The sequence below is a fragment of the Sciurus vulgaris genome (assembly GCF_902686455.1).
Source record: "Sciurus vulgaris genome assembly, chromosome: 2".
In the NCBI taxonomy this organism is placed as follows: Eukaryota; Metazoa; Chordata; class Mammalia; order Rodentia; family Sciuridae; genus Sciurus; species Sciurus vulgaris.
The window spans coordinates 183,659,343-183,684,248 of record NC_136462.1 but is presented as its reverse complement, the minus strand read 5'-3'; the positions used below and the strand labels follow the sequence as shown (position 1 = coordinate 183,684,248).

The following is a 24,906-nucleotide window of genomic DNA, read 5'->3' as shown; positions in this document are numbered from 1 at the left end:
ACTCATTTCACCGCAACCTCGCCAACATTGGCTTTTACCAATTTTGCTTTTTCCTAAATTACAAGGTAACCTTGAATATATTTCTATATGCTTCTTTCCTGACATTCTTCTCTTATGCCCATTGTCTATTTGAATGCTTTATCTATTTACTTATTGGTAGGAAGAGAGTCCAGTGTTTTTCTTACCTATTTATATGATAAAGGAAAAGAGAGTTCAGGCTAGTAGCAGCTCTGGCCTCTTGTTTTATTCACAAACTCAATCTGGAGCTTCAGGTCACAGAAGGATTAATAAATTATTAGAATCTCCTCTGCAAATATAAAATGCCAAGTCATAATGAGCTTGGTGGTCTCGGAACTATCCTAAATCGAACTGAGTCCCAAATTAGTTTGTTAGGTTGAAATTGAGCAGATTTCTTTTTTTTTTCTCCCCCCTCCCCCCGCTTTCCTCCCTGCCTCCAACTTCCCTTCCTTCCATCTATACTGTGAGATTTTGGTGAACTGAAGCCAATACTTCAGGATAACAGGAGCTTGATGCACTAACTACAGCAAATTTCTTCTAAACAGAAAGGCATCACAGAGCACAGATAGTGATCTATGCAGAGTTGAGTCATTGCTGTCCCCAAGGACAGAGTTTTCTGATGAGAAATCTGTCAGGCTTTTTCTTCTTAGGTTTGCTTCTTGATCAAACCAATCCTTTTTGTGAACTATACTCTTTACTCAAACCTAGGATCCCTGAAGAAGGGAAGGTATCTTGATCCTTCGTAATCAGGATTTGCCGTTCTCGTTTAAATTTTAAGCATTGTCAGGAACGCTCTTTGTTCACAATTAGGATCTTCTGGTTCAGGTGGATGCTGGCTAGGAGCAGACAGAATGAATCAAACCCTCTTCCAAAACCAGAAAATCCACATCCCTCAAATACATTCTGCAGTAGGTGAATTTCAAACAACAAACCCTCCTCTGGGAAAAAAGCGTAGCCGTAGCATTTTTAGAATTACCATTCATCAAGTGCACATCCCATGCTTGGCATTATGAAGAATGTTCAGCTTGATGTTGGTTTGACATGAGCATTTTGTTTTAACCACATAAAAGCACCTATCTAAGGTCCCTTCCTCCAAGAAATCCCAGCATTCTACAAATGGATTTTCATTTATCTTTTCAGCATCTCTTAGAGAAAGGTGCAGCCTCTACTATGGGATTCTATTTTTCCAGCAGAGGAAACTGAAATGGGAAAAAATCAAGGGAGCAGTACTCAGCTCAGTGGAAATGAGTACAGCTCGTAATAATAGTGGTTTAGGGACGGGATGAAGCTGTAAGTAGACAGGAAAATTTTTCAGGAAAGGGATTTTGGCCTAGATTTCATGCAACCCAAGTCTTTCTGGTGTTGTTTTAACTTATACACTTACATCTGTTTCATACAATGCAGCACTCTAGGCAGTGAGAGAATGGTAATAGCTGGTGACATTATGTCATTTAAACCTCTAACAAGCAGATGAGATATATATATATGCTTTTCCCCTTTTATCTGGGTGAGGTAATGTAGGATGGGAGAAATTGCTAATAGCTTGTAGAAGCAAAACTTGCCCCAGTCCCCTCTGGCCAAACCCCATGTACTCTGTATTGCACCAAGCCAACCTGGTACCAGTTCGTACCAAGATGAGTAAGGCTTGATGCTGGCATCAGAAGCTCTCCCAGCTGGTGGGAAAGATACATGCCGACCCCCTCCAGGCAAAGGACGAACCAAAAGGAAGAAGAGGGCAAAGGGCAGAGAAAGCCCAGCTCCAGGGCTCCAAATCAGAACTGTGCCCTCATATGGTTTTATTTAAATATTTATTCATTGAAATTTAGAAAAGACCAGAGGTATAGGAAAATAATTTAAATCACCCATTATCTCACAACCCTGCTATGAATATTTTGTCATGTTCCTTCCCATAGTATTCATACTGCATGCACATTTTAATATCATGCTTTTTCTCTTTTTAACAAGAAATTATTTCATTTGTCATTAAAATCCTTGCATTTCCCCCTTGTCATTAAAACTCTCGCTAATCATAAATTTTAAAGACCTTGTAACTTACCACTGTTAGACTGTACTGTGGTTTATGTAGCATGTGTGTCTTAGTCTATTGGTGCTGGTCGAACATGGGACCTGAGACTGGGTAATTTATAAAGATCAGAAATTTGTTTTCTCACAGTTCTGAGGCTGAAAAGTCCAACATCAAGCTGCTGGCAGCTCAATTATCTGGTAAAGGCTGCTCTCTGCTTCCAAGTTGGTGCCTTGTTGTATCCTCCCTAGGGAGGAACACTTATTCTCATTGGCAAGAAGCAGAAAGGCAGGTATGCTGCAGGAAACCTCTTTTATAAGGTTCTTGATCCTGTTCACACGGAGAGGAGTCCTCATGGCCACCTCTTGATACCATCACATTGGCCTTTGAATTTCGACACCTAAACTTTGGAGGCAACACATTTAAACCATACAAGAGTTTTTCCCAGTTTTTAGCTGATTGTTAATGCTGTTGCAGGCATCCTAACTTGTACAGTATGACCCAAATTTCAGATGGTTTCCTTAAGATCTGCTCCTAGATGTTTTCCTCTAAGTCTTGTTCCTGAGTCTAAAGCTCCAGATCAAACTGGATTTGGGCACCTCTCAAAAACCACTGTCACCAATCATGCTGTTTTTCCAGAGGAGTTATCAGACCCTCCCAAGGTGGACGAGAATGACACCCTTCCAGATGCGGAGCCGCCACTGCCAGTGCAGATCCAAATAGCCAGGGACGTGATGGAACGCTGCATCCACTTGTCATCGGATAAAAGTCTGAAAATCCGCTTGAAGGTCAGTGTGCAGCCCCTTCTCTGCATTCACAGAGCAGCAGGACTGAAGTGTATCTGGCTGGCAGTGACTATGTGGTGAATAAGGGACTTCCCTTATCTCCTGGTCCATGTGTGGTGGCTAAGAGAGGGCATCAAGAGGAATTTATCTGAGGGATGACACTTTCACATCTTTCTACGTCAGCTCAGATGCCAAGAGTCCCCTACATTAAAAACCACAAAGTCTTGAGGATTCATTGAATCTCCAAAGGAAACAAAGTCATTGCTTTAAAAGGATATCATTTTCTGAGCTGACGCAGTGCTGGATGAAGGTTTAAATACTTTAAAGTGGTCATTTTGCAAACCTGACCCTTATCTCCGCTTCTGTTTCTGTTTTCCTCCTGGGAAAAGCCCCAACACTTTTCATAAAACTACACGCTTGTTTGTTGACAGTTTCCCAAGTGAATACCCCATCCGCAAAGACTTAGAATTTCTAATAGTGACTCAATCACAGGGCCTGGGGTGAGGTGCTAGCGGTGGCCAGGCCTTCAGAATCATTTCAGAGATCTTATAGCCAAAGGAAAGCATCATTCTCCCCCACCCCAACCTGTGGGGAGGAACAACTGGCTTAGTGACTCGCTCTAGCACTGAGAGCACATTGGCTTGCTGGGTGGTGGCAAAGGTAGGAAACCCTGATCCACAGGTGGTCTCAGGCTCTGAGTCTGTTTTATAGAACTTGTTTGGTCTTCCTGAGTACTTCCCATTAGCACTCACGTATTTCATTCAGCAAGCGCTTTTCAAGTGTGTGTTATACACAAAGCTTCAATGTAGGTGTTTAATACATTCAGCAAACTCCCCTGAACATCCTTCAAGCTCTTCCCTTTAATGGAGGCTTTGAGGCATTCAGAGTGTCTGTGCTGGAGTCAGACATAGACACCGCAGTTCAGCTCTTGGCTTTGCCCCTCACTAGCTGTGTGACCTCCAGGAAGGCAATTCACCATGTTAAGTCGTCGTGTCTTTGTAAAATGGAAATGAGGAATCCTGCTTCACAGGTTGTTTATTATAAAGATAAAACAATTAGTGTGAGGTATGGCATGTACGTTCACTAGATGCTAGCAGCACTTGTGAAGGTCAAGCAGCGGCTATATTGAAGGGCATGATCCCTTTCTTCATGAAACTTCGTGTTGTCGTGGGGTAGTACCCAAACACATCCAAGTCCAGGAGAAATACTGTGAAGGCAATAAGCAGTTTCTATGTCAGAAAACAGTAACTTAGTCAAATGTGTATTGGGAACCTACTCTACCACAAACCCTGTTGAGTATGACAGAGCTTACGTTCTCGTTTAGACTAGGTCATCCAGGAAGCCCTCTCTGAAGTGGTAATATTCTAAAGGTTGAGGAGCCATTATGCAAAGGGGCAAAAGCAGGGAGAATACCATTTCAGCCAGAGGGGGACAAGTGCACCTTGAAATTAGCGAAACATGATGTAAATTGTCCCGTTCCTGACAGAACTCAGCGCAGAGCCAGTCAGTGATGCCAAGCCTTTCTGCTTCACTACTCTGCTCCCCTCTGTACTGCTGAGCTCTCTGCTCCTCCTGCCTAACCAGTCCTGTCCCATGGGCAGGGCCTCTTCTCCTTCTGTTCCAGTCTCAGCGTGGAGCAGCATGTGGTAGGCTCCCCGTAAGGCCTGTGGGCGGACCTCACTCTGCCCCTCTGCTCAGCCATGCGCCTCAAGTGCACTGCGGGGACTGCCTACCCTTGGGAAGCCCGCGTCAGACTGACCACAGCCTGTAGCACTGTCACAGGTCTTCTGTGTTGAGGGAGCTTGGAGATGTGAGAGATCAGGAAACACATTCTCAAGGAAGGTAAAAGGTCAGATTCATCTAGGTTAACGCCAGGCCTTCCTTACGAGGTCGGCTGTACCTCAGCTGCCTGCTCGGCTCTCCAGGCATCCTAGCGCGACTTGAATCCACACGGCGCTGGGCTCGCACCCCTCCAACGCTGCCGTCTCATTCTGTGGACCCGCCCTTCTCCTGCTGCTGTGCCTGAGCCCGAACGGCTCCATTCCATACCTCTTTCTCGCCCCTTTATGCGGTCCTCCTGCAGCTTAAGCTGTTCCAGTGTCAAAGCAGATCTCGAGTCTTTTCTGCCTCTGCTGCCATTCTGTGGCAACGTGCCTTTGCCTCTCTCCTGTGGACTTGTGCTATGGCCTCCTGAAGGGCCCCTTCACTTCCCTCTCCCCTTCAAACCCCTTCTCCACTCAGCAACTAGAATGACCTTAAAACGTGAATCTTATCATGTCACTTTCCTGCTCAAAACGTTTAGATGACTCCCCACTGCATTTAGTACAAAATAAAAGATTCTTAACTTGACCCCCTTGTGGTCCAGCCCTCAGTCGTGTGCCATAAGACCTGTCTCTTCTCAGCACAGAAGCGCAGGGTCTTCCTCCCTATGGTGCCAGCAGTAGAAACACACCACCCTGCACAGGACAAATGCCTGCTCATCTCTTAGGTCTTGTTTTAGGAGCTATTCCTCGGAGAGGCCTTCCCAGCAGCCTCTGTGCTTTAGTTCTTCCCTTCCGCCCTTTACCTTCCGCTTTGACACAATGAATAATCTTCTTTTTATTTGGTTGTTATCTAATTAATGTCTTAGTTGACCATAAAGCCTGTGAAAGCAAGGAAGCCTGTATATTGCGTCCCTGTGTGTCTCCCTAGTACCCAGCCAGGCCTGTAGTCAATAGTCACTCAATACTTTTCTCAGTCTTACTCTTAAAATGGTAACTCAAGCCAGGCCTCTGGTTTCAAACCTTTACCATCTAATGAAATCATGTCTTTTCTTCCAGGTCTTGGATGTGCTGGATTTGTGTGTGGTGGTTCTGCAGACACACAAGAACCAGCTCCTTCCCTTGGCTCATCGGGCCTGGCCCTCCCTGGTGCACCGACTCACAAATGATGACCCCCTGGCAGTGCTCAGAGCCTTCAAGGTACTGCACTGATATCCCCTGTCTGTCATGGGAATTTTAAGCACAGAGCTCTTCAGGTTCTTCTGCATCTCTTCTCTTTCTGTTGATTGCATGTCACAGACCTTAAAGAAAGTGTAGAAAAATAAGAAAAGGACAGAAAAGAAAAGTCACTTTCCTTTTGAATTTGAATCAGGATGAACTAGTAAAGCAAAAGGCCACCAGTATTTATTGAGCATCTCCTGTGTGCCAGGTAGCGGGCCCGGCACTTCCCCACACATGAGCTCATCTCAAGTCCGTCAGGGTAAGTGTATAGCCTCCTCTTTTAACAGATTAGAAAACAGTCTCAGAGAAGTTAGTGTCTCAAGATCATGCAGCTTGTAAGCAATGGACCCAGATCCGTGGGCTCATGCTCATGTTCCTTGCTCTGCACAAGGGTTCCTGGTTTGGGGGTGAAGGGGCGGGGTTCTAGCATGGTCATCTCTGAACCACTTTGGGTTAAGCCCATGACCACCCATTTCAGGTGGGGCTTGGGAATATCTATCCCATCCTTCTCATACGGTTGTCAACGATAAAATGAGACTCTGATGGAGTGCTTTAAGCAGCTGAAAACCCTGTGTAGATGTAAGGTATTATTCTCCTTAGTTTGGCTTATATGAGCACATGTATTTTAGCTTATTTATTTATATCCTTCTTTGTTCTAAAAAGCACTTATGACATTCTACAGAGATACATTTACTGTGGCAAGCTATCATAAATTAGAAGCAGGAGAGCAAAAAGAAACAAAGAAAAAACATGTGTGGGGAGTCGAAGGAAGCTGAGAATGCAATTAATGTACTGGGCCAAAGTAGTAAAACTCAAATCCCAGTTTACATTCAAAACACATAAAGTTGTTAATATTTTTTTCCAAAGCAACATGCATACAATGGTGTGTGTGTGTGCGGTGTGTGTGTGGTATGTGGTGTGGTGTGGTGTGTGTGTGTGTGCGGTGTGTGTGTGTGGTATGCGGTGTGGTGTGGTGTGTGTGTGTGCGGTGTGTGTGTGTGGCAGGGGGAAGGAGAAAGATTGGGGGGAGGTGTTACTAAATCTTATTCAGATGCATCATTTTCCTTTATGAAAATTAATAGCTTATCTGAAATGACAGCAAGTGTATAAAAATGAAAAAATATCCAGATGTGTGCACTGAAACTGAGGCTGCTCTCCACACACAAGCACACCGATGACACCTGAGGTCGGCAAAAGCTTAGGCAGTCCAGCCGAGGGACCTGAAATGGGTGCCGTATTCTCTGCAAAGTGGGCAGCCGCTCTGTGCGCTGGTTATGCCTTACTTGCCAATTTTTAAAGAAATTCCTCTTCTCCTGTATACTCAGTCTTGTGCAGCAGGGCAAAACGTTTCAATACGTTCTGCTAGAGAAAGTTTAAAACGAGACATGCAAAGAAACTGCCTGTTGTGGAAGATAGAATGAGGGTGATGTACATAAGAGATTGTGCAGCCAAACGGAAGGAACGCGGAGTCGACTCCAGCCACAGAGCCGGCGTTGGCTCAGCCAGGGACCTTGCCCGGTCCTGCCCAGCCGACGCCTACCCGTGACAGCAGCTGAGCCCCAGCGTTTGTGTCTGCTCAGCTAGCTAGAGTTAAAAGCACACGTCTTTTCTCAAGGGATGTTAAAAAGATTCCAGAGATGATCTATGTGAACTGCTTTAAGCTCTCTCTCTCTCTCTCTCTTTTTTTTAAACAGAAAGGGAGGAAAAATCAAGATATTAATCATATTATTCATCCAACCCAAGATTCCTCTGAATTATTCTCCATGTAATCTGTATTTATGGATTGAAGCAGCCATGCCTTGGGAGCAGAGACCTCCAAATTCATAACTGTCAAAATTACAAACCATGGGCAAGGAATTAACAGCAATAATTCTTTTTTTTTTTCAAGTACAGACCTAGATGGAATTGAATTACCAGGCATTCTTTAGTGCTCTTGCTGCCGTGGCGATTTCAGTCAGTAGGTTGGGGACTGTTTCTGCAGGTTTTACAGACGCTGGGAGGCAAGTGTGGTGATTTTCTACGGAACCGGTTCTGCAAAGATGTCTTGCCAAAGCTGGCTGGCTCCTTAGTCACCCAGGCGCCCATCAGTGCCAGGGCTGGACCAGTTTACTCACACACGCTGGCCTTCAAGTTGCAGCTGGCTGTCTTACAGGGCCTGGGCCCCCTCTGCCAGCGACTGGACCTAGGTGGGTACCGACACATGTCACTGGAACGCAGAGCCTGCAGCGCCCCTGCTTTGCACTCTGCCTGGTCCTGCCGTGCTCCCTTGCCTCCCCGCGTGTGCACCTGCTTCCGTCTTGCTTTGGCCGCATGGGTCTGTTTACCTTAATGCCGTCCTGGTTTGCAGGATGGATTATAGAGCTCAGGGAGCCTTGCCTCCCTTTGCCCATCTTCCCAGGCAGCAGTTGGTTGCTGCTTGTCCCAAATGAAGTCTGAGGGTCAATGCTTTGTTTTGTTTTTCCTCTCTGCAGGTGAGGGTGACCTGAATAAAGTAGCTGATGCCTGCTTGATTTACCTCAGCACCAAACAGCCCGTGAAATTACAAGAGGCTGCCAGGAGGTACGTCTGCTTGATCACCCGCATCTCTTTACGTTTGTTCTAAATTATAGATGATTTGCTAATGGCAAGCAGAGTTGAGGCATCTCTGCTGTTTTCTCCTTCTCCTTGCCAGGTTAAGATGATTTCTTTAGCTGTGCCAACTCTAAAAATGGTATTTTTACTAGATGCCTTTCTCTTTGCAAGTAACCTTTTCCTCTGCTGCAGTGTCAGCATCAATTCCATAGGGGCAAAAAGCAGAATGACCATGTGGTAGAGGGGACCTGCCATCCTCCTGGCTAGAGGGTGATTTCACCTCTATGCTCTGTTCCTGGTGACCAAGTGACCCTGTCACCTTTCCATGCCTTGGTTCCCTCCAGTGCAGGGTGAAAGCTCCAGGTGACTAATCTGCCATCCCCAGACTCCAGAAGGGTCTGGGATGATGGGAAATTGCGTGTGAGATTGGCCAAGTGTGCGAGCAGCCCACGTGTGCCTGTTTCTAGAGTCCATGGCATCTTGTTCTAGCAGAAGTCTGGGACCCAAACAACAGCAAGAACAACTGCACGGGCCTTTTCTGAGTCTGAAATTACATGATTCTGATTTCTAAGAGTCTTGACCATGCTTATTAGAGCAGGGCTGTACTGCCTCTAGTAGAAGCTATTTCTAGTTCCATGAGTACTAAGTGATTTTTCTCCTACGCTGAAACTCTGAGCACAGCAGCTTGAGAGCATCCCCAGCCTGAGAGTCCGTGCTCTCTGGCCTCCTTCCCCAGCTTTTCTTCCATTTAGGAGCAACAGCGTTCTCGAAGTGTTGCCTGGTGCCTGCTGGGCCTGGACTATCTGGCCTGTCAGCTCCATGTCCCTGAGCAGAGTCTCTCCTCCTTCCTGGGCTCCTGGGGACAGTGCCCTGAGCATCCTTGGTGGGGCAGTAGTCACCCCATTGCTTCTCTGCCTGGAAGGGGGAGAGCCAGCTTGCTCCCTCATAACCTTGCACTCCCCAGGAGTGACAGGATATCTCTTTGAATTGAGTTATTGTCTTTGCAGTTTTTGCTTTTGATTTCCCCAGTAGCCTTTTTTCTTTCTGTCCTGTTCCTATCACATCACTTAGGCCGGAATCAGTGATGATTTCTGGAGCACAGGGGTGCGTCACGTCCCAAGGAGCTTCCTGTCCCTGGCATTCGTATTCCTTAAAGAACCAACTGAGGGCGAACCTGGTCCTCTCTGGCAGTATCCCAAAGCTAATGATGCTGTGATTTGAAGTGCAGCCTAAGAATGGAATGAATTGATCATAAAGTACATTTTTTTGACTGCCTGTTACAACCAGGAGTGACACAGCTCTGACTTCACCTTCCCTGTTCCATCCTGCTTTCCTACACCCACCACATTGCGTCTTTCAAGTTTAGAGCTATTAAACAAACTAATATTCACAATTCATTATTTTTTCATTTCTGATTCTCTTTTCCACTGCAGAACGCAGTTGGACCCAGGATCGGACCTTGCTGAGGTGGCATCTGGCGCCTCTGGGGAGGAGTGTGGTCAGGCCACTGCTGCAGCTCTCTGCTTGCTCCACAGCATTCCATTCAGGTTCAAGTCAGATGCCCTCCCTCTGCAGCAGGGGAGGAAGAAGCAGGCTTGATTACTTCACACACATCGCCTGCAAACTTATTTTGAAGTCAGGGGAAAAATCAGTGTTGTCCTTGATCAAGAGCTGATTTGGCATCTTGATTCAGAAATTAATAAGCTCTCTAAATGGGAGGAGAGTCTGAGACAATAGGAAACTGGGTGTCTGTGAGCTGAATTACCGCCTGCAGAGAGGGAGATGGCGGGCTCATTAGTGCTGGAACAATCACACCCGCTGGTACTGATGAGCTGGGCCCCCAAGCAAGATGGAGTCCCCACCACCCAGCAGCTTGTCTTTAGTTCTTTCCTTCGCTCCCCACATACATTATCAAGGGTGAAGCCTGTCTGCCTTCTTGCAAAGTCTCTTAAAACTGCTTCTCTCTTTCTCCAAGCACAGTGTAGGCCAGGCACCGTCACCCCTTAGCTGAACAACCACAGAAGCCTCTGTGCTGGTCCCCTGTCTTCGCTCTTGCCCCTCCTCAGTATTCTCCACACATCCATCAGTGAAGAAGAGAAAACCGTGTGTTCAGGAAGCCCTGTGGTTGGGGGTTTACAGAAAGCCAAGCTCTGCTTAGTATTCAGAAGAACCAGTCAAAGTGCTATCCAGAGATGACTGGCTCCCTGGGACCTAGTGCAGTCCCCACCCCACTCCTCTGCCTGCTGGAGGGCTGAGGGGACCATGAGAGCAGGTGCTGCTCTGAGGCACAGAGATGGATGAGCGCTGTGGTCTGTGGGCCCCTCTGGCAGGTGGGGTTAGGACCTCATATAGGGGTGGAGGCAGACTTGGCCACTCCACGGAGAGCCTCAGCTTGTGCATTACAGCTAGGTTTCTCCTACTCTTGTTTGCTTTTCCTGGCTTCAAAGAATGACCAAGCCTGTGTTTGCTTTTTTAATTTGTCATATTAAATATAGCCTTTGTGGCAGGCTTTTACGTCCAGGCTGTAAACTCTGGAAATGGAAATTGATCAGGGGGTGGTTGATATAACCAAGGCTGTAAATGCTAAGAACAGAGATGCCATTCTAGTTTAATGCTTTTATCTAGTGAATGTGCCTTGTAAGGAGGGGGCATAAATCTTGCAACTTGGGGGAGGTGGGGGGTGGGGTATAACCTTGCTGCTTGTTACCACCAGGTGTCACTGTTAACTGGAGATGCAAAACAAAAACAAAAACAACCAGCTCCCCAAAGTCCATCCAGTTAAATAACTTCAGTGGATAACAAATGAGCAAATCATATATAGGGTGTGGGAGGAGGGGTCAGTATACCAGGAGCTGTAAATAAGGCAGAGTCCCTAAGGGCAAGCATTGGATTTCAAATAACAGGTCAGATTAGCCACACCCTCTTCTCAGCCCAGTGCAGAGGCACACTTAACTGATTTAAATTCCCAGGTGGCCCCAGAAGCCTTCAGGATATCTCCCAGCATGCAGTGGGTCTCCACAGTTCTGTGCTTTTCTGACCAGGGAACTTTTCCCTTCCACACATGAAAGGAATTTGAGATGAAAGAATAAACCCCAAATTTCTGTTTCTTCTTTAAGCCAGTACATGCACTCGGCCAGGCTGAAGTCCGTTAGAGCCATACTCCTTGGGCCAGCCTCTGAGAGCCCCTGTCTTGCAGTGAGGTCTTATATCATCCAGTAAGACTCACCCTGGACCACAAGGAAGTAAACCTAGGCAATATCTATTTTTATAAAGATTAAGTCCATGCCCAGCACATCTCAGGATCAAGGAACAAAACCTTTAGACTGCTTGTTTCTCTTCCAAGTTCTGCGCCCACCTGCCAACCCCGGAGCCCGGCTAGGGATGCAGGGCACCAACAGGTAGTGACCAGCTGGTGCACCTTCTGGTCATGCAGGTACTGGATGCTGCTGTTGCTATAGTCCTTGATATGGTGGAGGAGGGGGCATTGCCCTTTCAGCTTCCTCTGCCCAGCCATTGTGTATGAGAGCAGAGGGCACCAGTCTTGGAGATGGACAAACCTAGGTTCAAATCTTACCAGCCTTATGACCTTGAACGAATGGTTTAGTCTCCTGCATTTTATTTCCATCCTCCATAAACAGGGGGTGACAGTAACATCCTCTTCTTAGGGTCTTGGTGTGGACATCTTGCTTTGATGCTCTGGATATCCACTCAGTGCTCGCTCATTCTGCACATTGTCGAGCAGATTGTATGTGCCAGGCACCATTCTCGACTTCTCGACACTGAAAGTAGAGGGAATGGACAGGCCTGTGCCCTCACCATGCTTATGTTCTAAAATACACACACACACACACACACACACACACACACACACAGGGGCCGGCTGTAGGTATAAATTTATCAAATATACGTTATATGTATATTACACACATATCTACTTGAATGCAGTGTTACTTGCCAGCCTGCTGAGTCTTTACTGAAACCTGAGCAGGGTTTTCACCTCAGAAAGGTCTTTTTCATGTTAATTGTGCCACCTCTTCCCACCCCCTCTGCGTGAGAGTGTGACAGGTTTGAAGGTTCATTTCCTGACTGACTTCCCTGCTCTCTTTTTAACAGTAGGATCCCAGCCCATCAAAGAACCAGCCAGTGCCTTCAAACCGGGACAAACACAGACTGGCACAGGCTCCTCCATTTCATCCCCGTCAGAGCCCAACTCCTGTCTTCACCCACACGTAGGCCTATTATATTTGAACAGATCAGGAGCCACAGAGGTGATCCGTTGGTTCAGCTGAGCTCGGAAGGAGTAGCTTATTCCCTTAAATGGTGTGGGCAGTTTGTTTGAGGTTGGGCTACCAAACTGTTTCCCCTTCAGATTGCACCCAGCATGGAAATGAGGGCACTTCTATTATTTTTCCTTTTGACACTTGATTAATAGTTGACAAATCCAGACCAAGTAGTTGGCTTTCCTATTATCCATCTTTCAACAGGCCTTGCTGCTTTTCTTTCCAAGGCCCATTGTTCTAAAAATACACTCAGATCTGAAGCTGTTCACTGTGCGCATATAGGCATGATTTCATGGTGTCAAAGAGAAGAGACATCTGCCATGCAGATTACAAACAGAGTGGGTTGCTGGGTTTCAGATCTAAAGGCAGGGACCTCAGTGCTGCTTAAATCAGATGTTACCAGTCCTGTCCCTGCTTCCTCGGTGCTGTCATGTGACTGATGATCGACCACCCAGTGGGGTGTATTTGCAGATATACATGCAGTGCTGGGTTGGGAACAGGATGCCCTTGATGGCAGATCTTGCCTGCTGGCTGTGCTGCTTCACAAAGTGGATTTTGAGGTTATCAAAATCCTGGGCAGACGGCAGGGTAGCCATTTGTTCCCTTTGCCTGTCTGTTGTCTGTCTTGGACACCTAAGAGGCTGTCAGAATGTAATAATCTCAGTACCAGGCAAAGTAGCAGGGAAATGGCCCAAGTATCATCTTATGTGGGAATTTATTTGAAAAACTGGCAGGAGGGTGCTGGGGTTGAACCCAGGGTCTTGCTCGTGCGAGGCATGCGCTCCAGCACTGTGCTATACACTGGCCATACAGTAAATGCAGCCCACACATTCGCTACAGCCTCTTAGGTGCTCAAAACAGACAGTTTTTACTGGATCTCTTATTATGAGCCAAGAACTGTGTTGAGAGTTGAAGATTTCAAAGATGAATACCAAGTTAGAGCTGGCCTCACATTGCCGTTCAATAGCAAGGTAAGCATGGGCAAGTTAATTTACTTCTCAAAGTCTGGGCTTCCTAATCTATAAGATGAAATAATCATATCACTTTCTACCTGATACAATTATTATAAGGTTCATATATTCATTTTTTAAACACAAAAATAATACCACAGAGTAAAACAGTCAATAAATAGTAGTTATTAATCATTATTTAAACTTCCTCCTTAATTCCAAAAATGACTTGAGACATCTTTAAACTAAGTGTATGCAGTAAAGAAAAAAGGAAACAAGCAAAGGACTTTTTAAAAGGAAAAGGGATATGAGCAAAAGTAAGATGGAGCCAGCGTCAAGGTGGGTGCGTAGAGTGCAGAGCCTGCGCCCCGCCAGAGCGGGACTTGAAGTGGCTTCACACTTCCTAACGGACAGCAGAGGGAAGTGTCATCTGTGGCGCAGCTTCCAGTGAACACTGGAAAAGAGCTTAGAAAGAGAAAGCTCAGTCAGAAGCACAGCTCTCCTTGTCACTGAACCTTGGGAAGATGCCTCCATGGGTCATCTCGGAAGAGCACAGGGTGCCGTTGTGACTAATGTCCTCAGCACCCTTGCAGCAAATACAGAAAGAGCCATTTCTTGAGGCATCTGAAGACTTGGCACCAAAACACAGCTGACAGGAAAACGGTTCTGGGAGGAGGGGGCAAATTATTCAGGCCGCTGCCTGGACGCCTGTGTGTTGGGGAGGGGCGGAAGCTGCTGCGGCCTGTGCGCGGCTAGCCCGTGCCAAAGCCCGAGTCAGTCAGTGCCCAGAAGCACCGCCATTGGGTCTAGGCTGGGGAAGCCTGGAGGTTGGGGAGCTGACCAGATGGAAGGGGCTGCTTTTAAATCCAGCCCAGTGGGATTTAAAACCTAGGTTCTGGCCTAGTCAATTGTCTGTAACAGATTGGGCCTCTCAGCGCCATGTCCTTTTAAATATGCACAAAGCAATGGAGTCATTCCACTGCATTTATGACACTTTGTCTTGTGGTACTTTGGGGGCACAATTAGCATCATGCACTTCTACTGGTGTTTGTGGTTTTAAATCCTGTCCTTGTTGCATTTAAATATTTTTAATATGGGTCTCTGTGTGGGTACGTGTGTTGGAGTTAGATCGATAGATGAATGGTCTTGAACACGTAAATATAGTTAAGTCTGAAGAGTATGTATAGCTGCAGAGGTAATTGGTAGTATTTATTTGGAAAGTAAATCGTTGCTTCCAGTCATAATCCTCCATTTCCAACATTTAGAAACAAAAAACGACCTCCGTGCAGGGGAAGATAGCTAAATTGAATAGCAAGAAAGGACAGGCTTGAAATACTGGTTAACCAATGAACCGAGACCCATTAGAGTAAATTACTGAGTATGGAAACTTAGCCCCACTGCTTGCTGGCTAGGACACGTCGGCACCCCGAGCATCCATTTGTTTAAATAGCAACACACAACCTCATTTGCAGCATCGTGTGCACCGAGTAACGGGAGAAGAGGTGGCCGGAGGAAAGAGGGCGTGGAGGCCATTCCGCCAGCGCAGGAATGACAGGCATGCTCAGGTAGCGCTGTGGCCATGCCTGCTTTCTGACAAGCGTGTGTCTTTTCTGATCGCACTCCCTCGCACCAGTATAGAGATAGCCTGTGTCAGGTTCCTAAGGAGACAGCCCTAAATAAGTTCTTTAGAAGCCCCAAATAAATAAATAAATAAACAGATCACAGAGCCGCAAGTTCTTTACCACTGGCATTTACCCTGACAGCTCATGAGAGCATTTTATAAATCCAGAAAGAGACAAGGAACAGCAGACCCCTCAAGCAAATAATTGACAGAGAAAGAATAGCCTGCCGCCCAGGAGAGCCGGAAGCCCCACATTTCAGTTACAGTTTGTTTAGCCTTCGTGGGCCTCGATTGGCTGGTGGTTTTCTGGAGTTCCCGTTGAGCAGATGTTGTCTAGACAGAAGTGGTGAGGACACACTTCGTACTGTGTGCTTCTGCAGCAGAGGGATTGCTTTTTGGTTGCACCACGTCGTGGGAAGGGGTGAACCCAGCGTTCATGATGGAAAACCGCTATGGACCCTTTGAGGGAAGAGCTGGAAGGCACCTTTGAACTGATCTGATCCACACCTCTCTTTACAGAGGAGCAGTTGGCCATGTCCCCTCCTCAGGACTCCTTCCCTGGCTCCACCCACATGCTTCCTAGGATGGCCCTCGCCATATTGCAACATGGACGCCTCTGATCTGTCAGCCTTCCCAGCCAGACAGGGCAGTGAGACCAGAGCCTCTGTCCATCCGTCTTTGTATCTGAAGACCTGGCACAGAGCCTGGGCTGGACCAGGTGCTAGTAAATATTTGATGAACCATGAAGAGATGAGACCCAAACCCAGCTGTAGATTCCAGGAGCCCATTTCCTACCTCCCCAGGCCACCTCACTCCAGCTTGCTCATTCAGTAGCCCAATACCGATCCTGAAGGAATAAGCCGCTCTGCTGGTTGGGCATCTGGAGTTTATAGGTACTTAGTGATACCCGTCAGTTGTAGATAGGGCTGAAGTGCAGGGAAATGGCTGCCTGCATGAAGCAAAATTCAATAAAACCGCATTTTAAGTGAAAAATCAGTATAAACACCAGGCTTCTTTGCCATGGAAACAGAGGTTGCTTAGAAACTGCCTAACGGCGAGTTCTAAATTTTTTAAAGTCAAGTTATCATTTAAGCTACATGGCCCTACAGGTTATTGAGAGATAATCACTGGCCTCGGGACACGCGGAGTCATGAGGCTCAGCTGAGCGCCTCCCTGTGCTCTGGGGACCTGGTAATCTCTTGATAACTGTGCTCCCCAGAGCCACTCGTTTGGGCCTGGGGGAAGGATAAAGAAATTTTTGTTCATCAGTTAAATAGTGTACATATATTTTTAAAAAGTGTTTCTCTTTCGGTTTGAAAAAAGATGGAACTGGTCATTTGGCATGTTCAGCAGACATCTCTGCCGGTCTCGAGATGTATTGGAACATTTTCCAGGCTGTTACCCCAGTCACTTCAAAGCAGAAGCCTTTGTCTTCTGGCTTTCGATTATGTAGCAAGGGCCTCCCAGGACTTCAGCTTTTGCTTTGGGCTCTTTACCCTGGGAGCCCCTTTCCCCAGCTCAGGCTGGCCGGGAACAGGCCCCAGAACAAAGTGGGAGCCGAATTTGGGACAAAGCCTGGCTGCTGAGTGCTCAGACTAGACCTCCTGGTTCTCAGACTCAGCTCCCAGGAGTTAAAGCCAAAGAGGGTCCTGGTTCCGAATTTGTCGGTGTTTAGAGTTCAGCAGGCCACGCGCCTCTCACCCAGCAAGAGCGCAGCTGTGCCTGCCAGCCATCTGCTTGCATGGCACGGTGTTTGTGCCCCACCTCAGGCATGTGGAGGGCAGAGAATACTGCATTTGTTTCTTCCTGAAAATAATAGGTGAAATTAGAACCCCATTGTCTAAGAATTGGGACCCCCATCAAGTGAGCGTGGAGGGGTTATGAGTGAAACAAAAGAGAAGTGTCTTGCCCTTGCGGAGAGTCTGGGAGTAATCCCTGGCGTGGCAGTGCTGCTGGAGTTGGTCGTGATAATTATTCCTTCGACACACACAGTCTTTCTCTCTTTCTGGAAGGAGTGTGTTTTCATTACACACTTCAAAGTGTCCCCCGCTCCTCTCCTCAGAGCCTCAGAACAAACCCAGGGAGGGTGGGCCGGGTGTGGCTATCCTCCTTTGGAGGAAGAGGAAACAGGTTCAGAAGGCAAAGTAATTTGCTTCAAGCCTCAGAGGCAGGGGAAGGAGCTTGCGTTACTGCCTGCCATTCTGGGGTATCTACCCCTTTAAGAGCCAAGAAATGAGACCCAAAATGATTCTTCCAAGAGTTTGGCTCTTACCGAATAAAAAAGGTGAACTTTGTGCATTTTCTTCTTTGCTTCCTGTTAGCATTTTATTTGGAGATCTCTCCGGGCAGAAAGAGGCTTTTTGCTGTTTCCTTTTCTGCCAAAGAATACAACATCCACATTTAGCATTTTGAAAAGGGCTCAGAAAATGAGCATTGCCACCTTTTCATGGCACGAGTCAGAGAGCACTGTGACTGGACTGGGCGGTGGCACCATTCACCGGGTGTTGCCCAGATACAAACATCCCTTGAAGCAGGAGTGCCACGCTGGAGCTTGAGACCTGTTCCAGTTCTCGACGGGGAAAAAATCAAATGAAAGCATTTGCATTCTCACAGTCTTTGGCACCAGGGAAAACTGTCAGCTGTGTCACGTGTAAATAGAAATCTGCCTCCCGTTTTGGGTGCGTTTTTTTATTTCCCTTGCCACTCTAATTATCAAAGATATTTTTGTTTTTAAACAAAAATTGTCTCCCACGCAGGCCCCATCTCCTTTCTGCGGTGAAGTGGAAACAATGAATTAGAATATTCTAATCACTTCTCCAGCAAACAGTGTGCAGGTTATAAACACACGATTATCCTAAGCACAGGAAACTTAAAATTATTGGGGTACAGAACAGGAACAGGAAATTTTTAAGTGGCCCCTCGCCTCCCAACCTGCCTCCCTTAGTAACCTCCGTCACATCCTTCTGTTAAGCCCGAGGAAGAAAGCAAAACTGGCTTCACAGGATAAGACCTGAGTCCCCAAAGGGCACAGGTTTTTCAGATTAATAAAATTAAGAACTAGAAATTTAGTTTTGGTTGGCAAGCCTTTAATGCCTGATTTGATGCCCAAAAGGATGCTAGAGGCTCCCAGGAATAACTGTCAAAAATAAGAAGGCAGTGGCGAGGGGGGAGTAAAATGTGATCCATCAAATGGTACTATATAGAGTTGTCCCTTGGTATGCATGGGTGGGTTGGTTCCCGGACCCCCCCACATTTGCCAAAAACCAAGAATGTCAAGACCCTTGTATAAAATGGCACAGTATTCGCATAAAACCTACACACATCGTCTCACCTTACATCAGCTCCTGATTACTTACGATACCTTACACCGTGTGAATGCTGTGTGAATGTTTGTCACACGGTGTTGTCTAGGGGATGGTGACAAGGAAGAAAGGCCATGGGTGTTCTGTACAGATGCAGTGTGTTTTCCAAATAGTTTCAGTCCGTGGTTGGTTGACCCCGTGGGTGGAGCCCGTGGGTACAGAAGGCCGACTGTAGCTTGAGTTGGTAAGAGGGACTCTCATGCTTAGGGCGTGATCTGCTTCCTTCTTCATCAAAACCCTGAGGAGGTGAGAACAGCGAGTCCAAGAAAAGGGTGAGTTCCTGCAGCTCCTTAGCTAGCAATGTCACGGCACGGACCTGTTAATGTTCCTTTGCTTTTATTTATCCGTACCCATACATGACTGCACAGTACTGGGGGTTGAACGCAGGGGTGCTCCACCACTGAGCCACACCCCATCCCTTTTTATTTTTTTATTTTGGGACAGGATCTTGCTAAGTTGCCAAGGCTGACATGGAACTTGTGCTCCTCCTGCCTCAGCCTCCTAAGTCACTGGGGTCACAGATGTGCGCCACCATGCCTGGCCCCTTATTCCTTTCTTAATGAAAAGCAACTAATTTCTCCTTCATATCCTTTTACAGAATATAAATATTCCAGAGAAGGATGTCACCTTAAGTCATTAGTGAGCCACTGAGTAAGTCAAAAAGTCACATGAAAATAAGAACCTGTTTAATCATTGAATGTTTACCGAATGCTTATCATGTGCCATGCCAGGTGGCCAGGAACAGCAGCGAACAGGACAGCCATGGTCCCTGCCCTTGAGGAGCTTATATTGTGAGGAAGGGAGATGGTCATAGATAAGCCATTAGCACGTATGGAAAGGTTGTGTGAATGAAAAGGAAGGGACAGCCATCTGGACAGAGCAGGAAGGCAGCCCCTGCAGCAGGGGATGCACAGGCCAAGGCAGCAGGCCAGCAGGGGGGTCCTCCTCCCTCCTGGGATTGAACAGCCAGATTCCAAGTTGTCATGTGGGCCTCTCAGCCAGGTGTGTGAGGACTGTCCGCCACAGTGGCCCTGGGTGCAGTTGATGGTTCAGAAGTAGGAGGTGAGCAGATAAGAGGCAAGGGCCAGGTAACCTCATAACCTTGACCTTGGTGGGTTGGTGGTGGCTCAGGCCCTTGGGCACTTGTGAGTAGGGCATCAGTACCTGGTTCCTGATGGAGGTCACAGACAGGCCTCTGCTGGTTCTGTCCCTTCGCCAGCCTGCAAAGAGTCGTGCGTTCTTTTGGATCTAATTCCCGTGGGCTCCTCTCAGGGGAGCCCGAGTGTGTATGTGTTGAAACCACCAAGAATCTGGGACTCTTCATGGCCAGAAAGGGTCCAGCTGCACAATTCAGCAAGAACCTGGAGACCAAGAGGCTTGTCCGGGGGCCCAGGCAGGGAGCCCCACTCTGGGTCTGACTCACATGCTTCCCTCTGCAGTCCCCCATCCTGCCTGAGCCCTTCAGACCTTGTAATGAGGGGTGGGCCCTGTCATTTTTCTTTTCAAAATGCCAGCTTCAGACTCCAAAACTTAACCTGTGTCTTTGCCAAGAGCTCGTTGGATGTCAATACTGTCTGCTCGGCCTAATTACTATTTTACTCTTGTCAGTGAATATGAAGCTGTTTACCTTGATTCCTGTTAGGCTTTGGGACCGTCCTGATGTTTCTGTCTTAGGAACTAAAGTGGGTTCCTTGTGCTGTTGAAGTGGTTTGATAGGATTGATTTCTTCTCAGTCCCGTAAATAGCCGCTGGGGTGAAGGCAGCACACTCCACCCCACCACCTGGGCTTCCCTCCTGGACTCACCCCTCACTCCTGCCTCTCCCAACAGCGTCTTCCTGCACCTGATGAAAGTGGACCCGGACTCCACCTGGTTCCTCCTGAATGACCTTTACTGCCCCCTGCCACTCACGCCACCCCACGCCAGCCTCCACCCTGTGCTGCTGCGTGGGGCCTCCGTACAGCAGAGCCCCTACGCCACCAACGTGCTGCAGCTGCTCCGGGAGCTGCGGTGACCTGCCCTCCTCCCCTGCTGCCAGAAGGTGGGCCAACCCACCCCTGCTGGAGGCCGTTGGGCAGCAGCAGAGAAGCCTGTGAAGGTGGATCAGACAGCCAATCAATTTATAAATGATCGATCACACAACTGCCTAAAAATTGGATTGAAGGAAAGTAGCCAACTGTTACTTAATATTTCATACCTCGTGTTTGCAGATGACATTGTCTGTCAGCTCTAAGGGTTTAACTCTGCTGCCTGCCACCTCCATGGCCCCATCTGCCTCCCAGACCCCCGCCATACACACAACCCTAAGTATGTAACGATGCTGGGACCGAAGTGCACGGGATGTGTCCTCTGAACCCCTGAGAGTGGCATTTAGGACCCCACATCTAAGAACCTTCAGAGTACAGCTCTGCCACCACAGACAGGTCTCCATGTACACCTCCGCCCTCAAATGAGGAGCTGGAACTCATTTGTTGTACCTAACCTATTCTTTGGAAGAAAAGAAAATAAAGGATGAAAGTATGATCAAGAGCTCACTTTGAAGTTTGTTATTTAAATTGGGTGTTTTGTTTTTTTTTTAAATAAGATCATGTTCTTGAATGGCTAATATGGAACCATGGTATAAAATCCAAGGAGTCCTAAGCAGTCCTAAGCAACAACAGAAAGATCCCCTTCCCCAGCCTCCCTCCCTAGGGCCACCACTCAGGATGGTTCTGTGGATATTAAGTGAGAGATTAATTTCTTAATTTTCCACTGTGGATAATAGTACACAGAAACCCAGGGACCCAGAACAGCTCACTGGTTACCAGCATGTGGCCAGTCTTGCTTTGTCTACCTCAACCCATTTACCCACCACCATGACACCCTTAGTTATTTTTAAGGATATTTTCAGATGTCTCACCCAAAGTTAAAATGTATAACCACAATACCATTATCATTAAAAAAATTAACAGCAATCCTTTGGTATTGTCAAATATTCTTCACTTGGGGTCTGAATTTCCCTGGCACGTTTGAAACTGAATTGAAGTAAGTTCTGTACATCCAGTGATCAATGTGAATGTGTCTCTAAATAGAGCTCTCAATTTGTAGATTCCCCCTCCACTTCTCTTCTCCTTGTAAATTTCCTGGAAAGGAAACAAGGTCATCTGTCCCACAGCTTTCCCCACAGTCTGGGTTTGCAGACTGCGTGGCAGGCGGCCTTTCACAGACTCCTCCTGTTCCCCGTGCTTCCTGTAAATTGGGAGGCAGAGCAAGACTCTCGCCTCAGGTTGGGTATTTTCCTCTTGGCTTTGTTTTCTGGACTAGTACTCCAAAGATGGCCTTCCGCTCTTCCATCAGGAGGTCTGGAACATCCCGTTCCTTCTGCTGGTATAGCCACGGATGCGTGTGCTGCACCATCTCGGCTCACTCATCGTCAGGGATAGCCAGATACTGGTTTCTAGTTCCACCACGCTGGCTTGATTTAGCCAGTACTTGTGTAAAGGGAACCTTTCGATGCTCACTCATGTGGTAACCGGGAGCTGCTGTTTATTAGAAAAGGCTAAGAGAAATACTTGATTTTTCTTCTAGCTGAGGAATTTAACAGATTAAGTAAATTGAGATGCCCAGCAAGGCCAGGAGTGTAACTCAGAGGTAGAGCACTTGTCTAGCATGTGTAAGGCTCAGGGATCAGTCCCTAGAACTGCCAAAAAAATTAAAGCCTCAGTACACAGGCACGTGCATGTTGGAAGATCCTGGGGCGCTGAGCGTTCCCTCGCCGGACATGTGGGGAAGCACCAGCTAGGTGCCTTGTGTGACGTAGGAAATCCCCAAGCTCTGCAGAAACCCAGAGGTGGTTGGCGTGGGCGCACCTCGGAGTCAGGGTTCTCAGCCGTTTCTGGAGAGGCCCTTGGATTTGCTTTTAGTGTCTGCCCTCCAGAGCAGTGACATGTCCAGCTGGGGAGGTGGCAGCAGCAGGTTCTCGTGTGGCCCTACCAGTGAGTCCCTGGAGGAGAGTGCCTCCGCTCTGGTTATCCAGTTGGAAAAGTGGAGGGATTGGGCGGAGGGTGTGCTCTCAATCTTTTGGGTCTGGGCCTCTCCAGGCATCTGATGAATTCTGAGGACCCAGTCCCTAGAAACACACTCCCAGTTCACTCCCATCACCCGCCAGAGGACACTGCATTCTCCAAGGCTATACCCCAGACACCATGGCCTCTGCTGGGCCTGCTTAGCTGACCTCACAGTTCTATTGCAATTCCAGAGACTTCACCATGACCCAGAGAGAGCCCACGTTAAGAGCCCCACAAGTGCTCGCTGTCATTTAGCTGTCTCCCAGCTTTGAAGTTCAGGGATGACCTCCCCCGGGAAAGGAAGAGAAGGGCCCTCTAATTGATGGGGTCGTGAAAGGATTCAGTGTTACTCCTGACTCCACTGGGGACACAAACTCAGTCTCTAATGGCAAATGAGAAAACAGATCGTCACGTCGCTGCTCCCTGCAAGATTTAAGTGGCCAACCTTCCCAGAGTGGCTGGTGTGGCAAGCCACGGTGTGTTCCCAGAGGCAGGGGCAGATGCACAGGCGCATCCTGACACCTGGGCTTGCCTGGGAGAGCTGTCCCGGAGATCATGGGCACAGGGGGCTTTGCTGTGGTCTTCCAAATTCCCACCTCTTCCTCAAAGAGTTAAGAAATCCTGGGCTGAGCTGCCTTTTGATTCCTGCAGGCAGATTGTTGCACTCAATTAAAAAAAAAAAAAAAAAAAAAAAAAAAAAGCTAATTAGCACACCTCTCCAGTTATTATTATATTCAGGCAACTTTAATTCTGAACCTGTCCCACTGACTCAGAGTAGTCCTCGTTAGCATGGACATCGCAGAGTGATCCTTCCCCTCTGTTGCGACTTGTGGGGACAGTGAGGGCTGCTCCTTCCTTCAGGAGACACCAGCACCAGCACAGCTGTGGCTGGACTTCGGGTAGGAACAGGCAGAACCTGAAAGGCCTTGAATTCTGCAGGCAGTGGAAGATTCCCAGAGGATTCAGGAACTTGTAGAGCTGGATCCAAGGAGGAGTTGGAGTTCATCGGAGATGGATTTGATTTCTGACCACCACTGAGTCACTGTGTGATTTTGGGCAAGTCATCTTACCTCTTCTTTTTTTTTAGTTGAGATGGACTCGATCCTTTATTTTTTATTTATTTATATGTGGTGCTAAGGATCAAACCCAGTGCCTCATACATGCGAGGCAAGCGCTCTGCTGCTGAGCTACATCCCAGCCCCCAGTCATCTTACTTCTGAGCTTGATTTTCCTCATCTCTGAAGCAGAGCTGCTGCCTCTGCCTCTGTGGGCAGCTACGTCCGGAGACAGAAATGCCATGATTCATAGCTCATCTATCCCAGGGCCCGGGGCTCCAGCAGCATTCTTTCCACCTGCTTCCCAGCCTGTAGTCCAAGACTTTATTAAGGATACCCCTCCAGACAGTGGTAGTTGAGGGAGTTTATGGTTCAGTCCCTCATGAAACACCCCAGAACTAAAGGGAGCTGCAGAGGCTTCTGGGAGGAGGTAGTCAGAGAGTCTAAAAGTGTTCAGACAAGGAAAATAAATACGCTTAAAGGCTTGTACCCTGGCTACTAGTGTCTGTACTCGTCCCACCAGAAGTGACAGGAGACCCAACCCAAACTGGTGGGAGCAAAACGAAGTGTCTTGCACACAGAACCAAGAGGCCAGCTGGCTCCAGACCCCTCAGCCTGTCTCCGTCTCGATGCCACTTTCCCTGGTTCAGCCTTCTTTCTCTAGCAGCCCCTCTCCATGAAGTGTCTGCAATAGCCACCAACAGTTCCAGGCTTATATTCTTCCCTACTAACACAACTGGAGCCTGGTGCAGCACATACACTGTAACCCCAGCTACTGAGGAAGCTGAGGGATGAGTCGCCAGTGTGAAGCCAGCCATGACAACTTAGCGAGACATTTATCTCAAAATAAAAAATAAACAGGGTTGGGGATGTAAAGTTTAGTGGTAAAGCACCCTAGGGTCAATCCCCAGTACCACAAAAATAGATGAATAAATAAGAACAACTAGGAGACTGTGTGCCTCCTTCTGAGAGCCCCAGCTAACGTCCTAGGATTTGCTTTCATCAGCTCAGCCAGTCCTTTGCCGGGCCCCAGGTCAAACATTGTCCACCCTACAACAGGTGCTGCCAGCCTCCCCATAAAGGCTGGTAGTGAATCTGTTAGGCTCCACTGGCCCTGGGTCACTGGGTCACCTTTGCTTTTTTGCAACCTTTTTCAAAATGTAAAAATCATTCTTAGCTCAAAAGTTTCATAAGTCTATTGACAGTTCCCCCTTC

At 47.6% G+C, this 24,906-nt stretch overlaps 1 protein-coding gene across 1 annotated transcript in view; it reads left to right on the top strand.

The window, feature by feature from the left end:
* Positions 1 to 21,124, top strand: part of TTI1 (TELO2 interacting protein 1) — a 44,278-nt gene extending 23,154 nt beyond the window's left edge. The window contains exons 4-8 of the mRNA XM_079128132.1: positions 2,681 to 2,829; positions 5,646 to 5,786; positions 7,789 to 7,993; positions 8,279 to 8,366; positions 20,421 to 21,124. Of these exons, the coding sequence (XP_078984258.1) occupies positions 2,681 to 2,829; positions 5,646 to 5,786; positions 7,789 to 7,993; positions 8,279 to 8,366; positions 20,421 to 20,604 (767 nt within the window). The 3' untranslated portion in view covers positions 20,605 to 21,124. The remainder of the gene's footprint in view (positions 1 to 2,680; positions 2,830 to 5,645; positions 5,787 to 7,788; positions 7,994 to 8,278; positions 8,367 to 20,420) is intronic.
* The last annotated feature ends 3,782 nt before the right edge of the window (positions 21,125 to 24,906 follow it).